The following is a 10,038-nucleotide window of genomic DNA, read 5'->3' on the forward strand; positions in this document are numbered from 1 at the left end:
TATTTTTGCAAAAGCTTAAGATAATATTAATATCACCCAGCAGTATTAATCTTCATCTTTAACTGGTTTCAGTCATTGGACAGTGGCCATGCTGGGGCACTGCCTAGAAGTGTTCAGTCAAACAAATCAACTCCAGTTCTTATTTTTTTAAAGTCTGGTACATATTCTATCACTCTCTTTTGCTGAACCATTAAGTCATGGGGACATAAACAAACCAACACATACACCCCCACACACATGCATACACATAAATGTTTTAAATATTTTTTTTAAGTCAAGTTATAAAAAATTAATTATACAGGCCAATAGTTTGTACTATTACCTGGTATTTCAGTATTTTAGGGTTAGGATCCCTTCTTCGGGAAATTTACAGAGAAAAGGTGTTGATAACTGATGTCTCTGCTCGCAACACCTTTTCTCTGTAAATTTCCTGAAGAAGGGCTACTAACCCCGAAATACTGAAATACCTTGTAATAGTATAAACCATTGACCTGTATTATTAATAGTTTGTAACTTGCATTGTTTTGACTTTAAAAAAAAATATTTAAAACATTTTATATATCAGACAATGCTTCATAAAATTATACTCTTCTAATATCTGTCTGTTTGTCTATCTATCTGTCTATTTTAATTGAAGTGTACAGTATTATATATCCATCACGGCTGATCTTACCAAGTGGTTTTGCACTGGGGATTCAATGGAATATTAAGCAACAGTTTGGTTATGTAACCCTGCGCTTATCAGAGGTAGTCATTGTGGAATGGAACAGGGTGACTTCTCTCTATTGTCGGAGTTGAATAGACACATCTGGTTTGTGGTTGCTGTGTGCAAATATACTCACACACACACACAAGATGAACATCTTTCAGTTTCTGTTTATGAAATTCACACAAGGCTTTGGTCAACCTGGAGTTGTATTAGAAGATACTCACCCAAGGTGCTGTGCAGTGGGACTGAACCCAAAACCATGTGGTTGGAAAACAAACTTCATAACTATGCAGCCATACTTTCACAGTATTAAAGGTTAAAGACCCCTTTTGCTCATGAATAACCATGGGATTGCACCTTGAAAATTCCCCGCCGAGGTACAAGTCTGGGCAAGGCTGTTTATGGAAGACCATCAATTGCCCATGCATACCAGCCTCCTCTCTCCCTGCCACCAATGTTATCCAAGGGATATCCACAGTACCAATATTCAAATATTCAATATTAATTAACATTTTTTTATTAATGAAAAAATTAACATTCTCATAACTTTGTTTAAATTGAGAAATAAACAATAAATTGCAAAAGTATTTTTTATATCATCACTAACTCATATTTATCATCGTTTTTTTTTTTTTTTTAATATTTATGACCATATTAAACTTCAAACATGAAACATAAACAATGTTATTGTTTTATTTTAACCCAGTAATGGACAAAATGGTCCAAGTAGGCCACCGGTCATCTGCAGCATGTTTCATATGACCAAGGAAGTCTCTAACAGTTTTCTTGTCTAAGATAATCTAAAATCTTGATTAGCTAAAAGTAAATCTGTGCATAGCGGATTATACATTGTATCTGTTATCTCTTGCTTGTTTCAATCATTAGACTACGGCCATGCTGGGGCACTGCCTTGAAGAATTTTTACTCAAATGAATCAACCCCAGTACTTTTTTTAAGCCTGGTACTTATTCTATCGGGTCTCTTTTGCCAAACTGCTAAGTTACAGAGATGTAAATACACAACACTGGTTGTCAAGAGGTGGTGGGGGACAAATACAGACACACACACACACACACACACACACACACACACACATAACTACATAAGAGAGAAAGATAATAAAGGAATAAATTATTGTCTTGTGAACTTCATTAGCTTACAGCTGTTTCTGCTATGAGATGTAGTGGACTCAGTTGAGTGCTTGAATAACATCTCACAGCTTCAGAGCCTTGTATATGCAGAAACAGCCGTAACCTAATGAAATTTCATAAGATTATCATTTATTCCTTTGTCATCTCTCTCTCTCTCTCTCTTATTACCGTTCTGTACTCAGCCAATACTTTGTTCTAAGACATACATATACTGAGTTCTTCATCAGGTTATTGGTGTCACAATGCCTAAGTGAGCTACATATGTATGTGATGGGCTACTTTCAGTTTCTTATTTCTTTACTACCCACAAGGGGCTAAACACAGAGGAGACAAACAAGGATAGACAAATGGATTAAGTCGATTATATTGACCCCAGTGAGTAACTGGTACTTAATTTTTGACCCTGAAAGGATGAAAGGCAAAGTCAATCTTGGCAGAATTTGAACTCAGAACGTAGCGGCAGACGAAATACTGCTAAGCATTTCGGCGTGCTAACATTTCTGCCAGCTCACTGCCTTAGCCTCTTATACGTACCCTACAGTGTCATCTTGAAAATAAACAAACACACAATCAAAATCTCAAAGCTCTGAGACAATGCATGATTAATTCAAAATGATATGAATAAATAAGCATTAAAATTGACAGAGCAACCTGAATACTAAAAGGTGGAGGGCGGTGTGGGGGGGGTAAGTCGATTATGTTGACCCCAGTATCCAACTGGTACTTTATCAACCCCTAAAGGATAAAAGGCAAAATCAACCATGACAGAATTTGAACTTGGAACATAAAATCAGATGAAATGCTGCCAAGCATTTTTCCAGGTGTGCTGACAATTCCGCCAGCTTGCTACCTGAAAGGTAAATGGATATTAAGATGGTGTTTGGACAGAATTAAACAAAGCACAAATATAAGATGGTGTTTGGAACATAAAAATTTCTGACATAAAATGATGATTGAAGGTTTTATTTTAGATATAAAGTCTTTAAAATGAAAAGTTTAGCAGCATAGAACCGAAAGTGGTCTCACTTAATTTGATATGTACAAGAGTTTTGGTGTTGAGGGCAAAAGTGGACGGTCTGAGGAGCATTGTGGGTAATTTAGCAGTTGCACAGCAGCTTTCTATGTTGAGAGTATATGAAAATAAATTGCCAGCTAAATACAGAATTTAGTTCACAAAAGAAAAAATTCAACAAGTGATTGTGTGTGTAAGAGTTGTATGTATCTGAGTGTATGTATGTGTGTGTGTGTGTGTGCCTTGATAAGATGGAAGAAACAGATGTTTGTAGTTGTAATGTGCTGTTGTTATTGTTGTAGTTATTGCTCATCTTTCTTGGCGTTGATAAATTATTGAGTGGCTGTGTGGTAAGTAGCTTTGTTTACCAACCACATGGTTCCGGGTTCTGTCCCACTGCGTGGCACCTTGAGCATGTGTCTTCTACTGTAGCCTTGGGCCGACCAAAGCCTTTTGAGTGGATTTGGTAGACGGAAATTGGAAGAAGCCCATCGTATATATGTATATATATATATATGCGTGTGTGTGTTTGTGTGTCTGTGTTTGTCCCCCTAGCATTGCTTGACAACAAACAGATGGTGTGTTTATGTCCCCGTTACTTAGCGGTTTGGCAAAAGAGACCGATAGAATAAGTACTGGGCTTACAAAAGAATAAGTCCCGGGGTCGAGTTGCTCGATTAAAGGCGGTGCTCCAGCATGGCCACAGTCAAATGACTGAAACAAGTAAAAGAGTAAAAGAGAACCATATCCTGTTAACTCCCTCCACTTCAGATTATCTGTGTGACCTTTGATCTGACATGTTTTAATAGTCAGAGATGCTCTAACACTGAATTAAGTATTGACACATTTCTTCTGATTTGTTGTTGTTGTTGTTTAGATCAGGGTCAGCCTTGATCTGGCAGACTTAAAATCTAAAGGTGTTCCAGCTGTGGCCACCTCATCTATTTGTATATTAAACATTATATTATATCATGTGTGTGTCCCTATTTTAAAGACAGATGAATGTGAGATGTGAAAGATTTGGAAGCTATGTCTACCAGGGAGTCAAATTGTTCTGAGGTTCCTTTCTTGGCTCATTTTGATTCGTTTATATTTTATTGTTGTTGTTATCATTAAATTTACTTCAAAGATCAGAGAGTCTCTTCAGGGTAGGCCACTACTTCTTTGCATTGAGAATTAGCAGTTCTGGTACTATGGACATGTGATTTAAACGTTGCTGGGAAGAATCACAAGACAAATTCTTCAAGTTGAGCTAGCAGAAAACCTAGGGGTAGATTGAGTCTCGGGTGGTCATGTTTAGGAATCGAGCTGGAAAGTTTAATGATGATTACTTCTGGTCAGACCCTAAAGACTCTACTCCCATGACCCTCCCAAGAATTGTGGGTGGAGAAGAGGGATGGCTGTTGTTATTGTTGTTTAACCCTTGTCAGTTCTGATTCAGTAAGCATATGATATACAGGACACTCCAAATTTGACCAACCAGTCTGTTTTTCTTTTTTTTTCCAGAATATTTATCTAAAACCACATTATTTAGTGTATTCTTTCTTTTTTAAAATTCTAGAGTGTGATTTAAAGAAATTTTGGCTGTTATTTCTAAGAACTCCTCTGACAATAAAAACATCTACATCCTATGTAGAATTGGATGTCTTATGGGTTTTTGTTGTTGTTGTTTAGCCCCAGGCTAGCACTGATCAGTACATCTATGATGAAGGGCATTCAAGCCATGACCATCTAGTCTGATTTTAAAGACTATCTTACTAAATGTTTCCCTCTGTTTTTAAGACAGGGCAGTGTGATTTGAGAATGATTTGACTGCTAGTTTTAACAGCTGGTCTGACCATGTAGCACTTCTTTTGTTGGCCTGTATATCTTATGCTTGAGGACAATAGAGGTTTAGGGATCAGGTAAAGTTGTCCTTTGGTTCTTCCAATTTGTTGAGTGAATTTCAAAAAAGCATTTTACTCACTGTTGCAAGTCACCTCCTGTAGGAAAGAAAATTCCAGAGGGCCAATGTTCAGAGGAGAGGAGGACTGAATGTGGTCCAGGGCTTGCGGATGGGTGAACTTAGACAGAGGTAACAAGAGGTGGAAAGGTGAGTGAGTCAGGGAGGCGAGAGTGGGGGATGAACAAGATTAGCCAGATCAGAGAAACAGGGGCCATTATAACGGCAGCAGAAAAGACAGAATGAGGACAAAAGCATGCTTGTGGGTTAGAGACTGGAGTATGTCCATTAGTGATGTGATTGAATGCCAATCAGTTGAGTGACATTTCCGTGGGTGTGACCCAAGATGTCTGTCTGTGTGTAGCAGTAGTATTATCCCAGTACTCCGTTGTGGGCTTCACTTGTGACTTGTAGGGTTGTCAGCAGCTGCTCGGGGTTGAAGTATGTGTGTGTGTGTGTGTGTATATATGTACAATGTAAATTGTTTGTTCTAATCTACAATGTTCTGCTATTCGTGGCACATTTTCATGCTGACATCCCATAAATCAAAAATAAATTCCTTATCTCTTGTAAGTGGTGAAAGTTTTTCTGAGGCAATAAGGCCCACATTCTGGAAATAATGTCCTGAAACCTCACCAAGACTATCCTCCAATGTCATGTATACAATTGTCTTGGCAGCATCCGTTGCTTTTCGACCTAACACGGAAAGAAAGAAAGACATAAATTTACGAAATCTACCTGAGTTACTTTTGTTCAAAATATTGGTTGCCACAAATCCTGGATTCATGGAATTAGCGGTGACACCAGTGCCAGAAAGTCGGTTTGTCAAGACCTTTGCATGAAGTATATTGCATAGTTTGCTCATGTGATATCCACTGAGACCTGGGTATTTAACCTTGTTTGTTTCGGAACCTCGATTCAATTTTGGTTTCTTTTTGATATAACGATGTACAAAAGAGCTCACGTTGATGATACGGCTTGGTGCTGACTTCTTCAGCAGATCCAGGAGTAAGTAAGTGAGTAAAAAACTCCCCAAATAGTTCACTCCAAATATATAATCAAAACTCTGACGTGTAGTAGGTGCTTCAGAGAAACTTGTTCCAGCATTGTTTACCAAAATGTCTAACCTAGGTAAGAGAAATGAAAATTTATCAATAAGAAAAATGATACAAAAAAACCCCCCAAAACACTCAAATAATTTGTTTGTTTTTCACTTCTCTTTCTCACACACACATATACAGGCATATTTTCTGTCTCTCTCTCTTTCTCTCTCTCTCTCTCTCATGAACACATATACTCTCTCTCTCTCTCATGCACACACATATATACTCTGTCTCTCTCACACACACACACACATATATACTCTCTCTCTTCTTGTTTCTCTTGTATACTCTCTCTCTCGATTATATATTGAGTTGTCCGGAAAGTTCCTGCCGATTTACAGTAGCTTACCTTTCAATTTATTTTAGAACATGGTTCTAAATACATGTACAAAAAAAACATAGAGAAATGAATACACACATAGTTCGGTGTGAGAGTTATAAGGGAGTATCTGAAAATTGTGACAGAACAAATATCGTAGAGTTTTTTATTTGAAAAGTACTGGTTTTTCCCAGTTTTCTTGCTGATGCTTAATGCCTACATACATTCATGCATGCATATACACATGCATACACACAAGCATTCATACGTACATACATGCATAATGGCTGCCCCCTCGTTATCGAGTATGGCCATTGCACGAAGCTCAACTGTTACTGGTGCTGTGATCGAATGTGACTTTTTAGCCCAGCTAAAGATCTACAATGTCTTGTACAGAATTGGTAGCTAAAACCTTTACTGACAGTAGCCGGCTGTAGTTGTAACTGGGCTTGCTTGCTTGCATGCATGCATGCATGCATATATACATACATCACACATACATACATACATACATACATACATACAGTGCATCCCTTGATCAATTTTGCATACATGAGGCTGATAACATCATGAGACTTGGAAAGCAGTTCCTTGAGCAGTATTCTTTGTCTGATAACCTTAAATACATACCCAAAGAACTTGCATGACTCTGCCGCAACATGTCATCAACTGAAAGGATGAGCCTATATCAGCAGAAGACCATGCATGGATATGTTAGTCTGGGATGGTAGTAATAGGGATCATCAAAACAGTCTATTATAGACCAATATCTGGATTACTAACTCCCACTTTGCAGGGTAAGCGTTTGTAATCCACGAACAGGAAATATCAATCAAATATCTGATGCACAAAAGGGACAGAGTCACAGGAAAATGCAATAACGGATGCAGACTTTGTGGAGTTGACACTGAAGATATCACCCACATTATAAGCAGTAGTCTGAAAATGTCATCACAGTATTATCTACCAATGAGAGATGATGTTGTTGCTAGGACATTGTATAATGAGATTACTTATTTTTCTTTTTAAGCCCGATACTTATTCTATTGGTCTCTTTTTGCTAAGCTACGGGGAACATAAACAAACCAACACTGGTTGTCAAGCAGTGGTGAGGAACAAACACAAACACAAAGACACACACTGATACACACACACACACACACATATATATACATATATATATACACATATATAAAACACAGGTCATAAAACACCATTTTGTTTTTCCAAGAAAACTGATTTATGTCAAAAACTAGTCCTTTTCAACAGTAGTTACTGTACATAAAATCCTACTGTTATTGTAAGAAATTGTTGACTTCTAAGTACAAAGTTTATTTAAATTTTGTATAAACTTCTGTAAACAACTTGTTTTCAACTATGGAAGTAGCTTACTAGTTTTCAAAACAGTTCTGCTACTGGCACATAAATATTTTCATAACTTTAAGAATGTTAGTTGTTGTTGTTCCTGTTGTTGCTATTGTTGTTGTAACTGCTGTTACTGCTTGTTTGTTTGTTTGTTTGTTGAGCAAAGCGGTCTTCATGGTCCTTTGCTATACGTAAGACCCGCAGAAGAGAAAGCAGGTCAACCCCTGACACCGAGAGCATCGACGGATGGATGAATGCGCATCCAGGCTCAGCGGTTGCATAGGAAGTTGGGGACAAGAAACAGGAAGAAAGAGTGAGAGAAAGTTGGGGCGAAAGAGAACAACAGGGGTCGCCACCACCCCCTGCTGGAGCCTTGTGGAGCTTTAGGTGTTTTCACTCAATAAACACACACAACGCCCGGTCTGGGAATCGAAAGGGCGATCCTCTGACTGCGAGTCCGCTGCCTTAACCACTGGGCCATTGCGCCTATACTGTTGTTGTTATTGTTGTTTAGCCCCTCCAAGTGAATTCTAATCTCACAGAGTTATGATCAAAGACAGTCCAACTGTGATCATCACAACTTTTTAAGGGATATACGAGGTGATATCAAATGCTTTGTATGTATATACACACACACGTGCAAGCACGCGCACACACACACACTCACACACACACACGGAGACACAAAGTCAATTGAACAAATACCAACATAAGAAAAGTGTTGTTGATGATGATGATGATTACCATGATGATGTTTATGTAGGGGTGTGTTAAAATGTTAGGTCATATAGGTGAGTGTATATGAGAAAGGAGTATTTAAAAAAATGTTTTTATGCATACGTGATTATTGCTTATGTAAATACGTATGTATTTATGTTTGCATATATTTTGGACATGGCTACAATAAAATAAAATAAAATAAAATAAAATTCCCTCACCTCTGTTCATTTCTGATGACCTGTCGCGCTAGTCTTCTCACAGACTCTAAATCACTGAGATTCAATTGTATTGTTCGGAGATTCTCATTACCGGTTTCTTTGATAATACTCTCAGCTGCTTTTACAGCTTTACTCAAGTTCCTGCATGCCAAAAGCACCCTTGCTCCTCGGCTGGCGAAATCTAGAGCCGTGGCATATCCTATGCCTGAATTAGCACCTGTAATTAACGCCGTCTTACCATCGAGTCGTTTTTCATTGTTGTAATGTAATCTTGAAATGTGTTCAGAATAGAACCTGTAGGCTTTGTACACCAGATGAATAATGGGTAACAGAATAAAACCCAGAACGATGTGCATCCAGTACATGGCCAACATTTGGCAATGGAATTGTTCTATATGCATTGAGGATTTTTTTTAACACCTTCGAATAGATCAAAGTGTCTCTACCTCACTCTTCCCAATCTCTCATTCTCTCCCTGTTGCTACTTCAGTTTCTCTATTTATCTTAGTTATCTCTGTCTGTCTGTCTGTCTTAATTTATTGTCAGTTCTCTTAATTTACCTCTCTAAATATATCTCTCTCTTTCTCTGTTCCTTTGTCTCTCTCTCTCCCTCTCTCCCTCTCTCTCTCTCTCTCTCTCTCTGTTTCTTTGTCTGTGTCTCTGTCTGTCTGTCTCTTTCTGTCTCTGTCTCTCTCTTTTTTTGTCATTTTATTGTCTAAATTTATTATCATTTCTCTTAATTTATCTATCTAAACACTGGCTATGCTATCTCTCTCTCTTTGTCATTTTGTTATCAATTTGTTACTGTTTGCTTACACTCACCCTCTCTCTCTCCCTCTCTCTCTCTCTTCCCATTCCTCTCTCTAGTTTCTCACTCTTCATTTTTTTAATCAGTTTAACTCACAGTATCTCTCTCTCTCTCTCTCACTCTGTCTTTTCCTGTCCCACACTCCCTCTCTCTCTCAGTTCCTTTATCTCTCTACATTCCACCTCTTCTCTTATTGACCTGATCTGCCTATTGATCAACTAACTGCAGTTCAAACTCCATTTGTAATGGCTACTACTACTACTACTACTACTACTACTATACTACTACTACTACCATGCCGCCGCCGGCGACAACGACGACCACAACCATCACCACTACTGCTGTTACTACTACTGTTGCTGCTGCTGCTGCTGATGATGATGATTATGATGATGATGATACTGCTACCACCACTTTTTTTTACCACTGCTGCTGTGACTGTCATCATCATCGTCATCGTCGTTGTCGTTGTCATCATCCTCATTATCATCATCGTTACCATAAGCTGCTGGAATAGGTACTCCACTTGGCCAGCATAGAAGTAGCTTTGAAAATATCACCAAACATGGACCACCAAATTTAAAAATGAAAAAAACAAAAAAAGAGACAATGTGAAAATTAAACAGCTGCACGATGGGAACCAAAGAAAAGAATAATAATTTTTTTTATCATTGAGTTTATTGAATGATAA

At 38.1% G+C, this 10,038-nt stretch overlaps 2 protein-coding genes across 5 annotated transcripts in view; one reads left to right on the forward strand and one right to left on the reverse strand.

The window, feature by feature from the left end:
* Positions 1–26, forward strand: part of LOC115222134 — a 73,743-nt gene extending 73,717 nt beyond the window's left edge. For all 4 annotated transcript variants that reach the window (XM_029792267.2, XM_036511109.1, XM_029792268.2 and 1 more), the window contains one exon: positions 1–26. This exon is cut by the window's left edge and continues 610 nt beyond it. The gene's annotated coding sequence lies outside the window, so the exon portion shown is untranslated.
* Positions 27–4,424: 4,398 nt separating this feature from the next.
* LOC115222246 (retinol dehydrogenase 13-like) lies at positions 4,425–9,091 on the reverse strand. Its single transcript, XM_029792405.2, has 2 exons — positions 8,540–9,091; positions 4,425–5,941 (listed from the first exon to the last, which is right to left on the reverse strand). Exons 1-2 carry the CDS (start codon positions 8,938–8,940, stop codon positions 5,323–5,325), a joined length of 1,020 nt encoding a protein of 339 aa, XP_029648265.1. The 5' UTR covers positions 8,941–9,091; the 3' UTR covers positions 4,425–5,322.
* Between the last annotated feature and the right edge of the window lie 947 nt (positions 9,092–10,038).

Source organism: Octopus sinensis, linkage group LG19 (genome assembly GCF_006345805.1).
Source record: "Octopus sinensis linkage group LG19, ASM634580v1, whole genome shotgun sequence".
Classification (NCBI taxonomy): domain Eukaryota; kingdom Metazoa; phylum Mollusca; class Cephalopoda; order Octopoda; family Octopodidae; genus Octopus; species Octopus sinensis.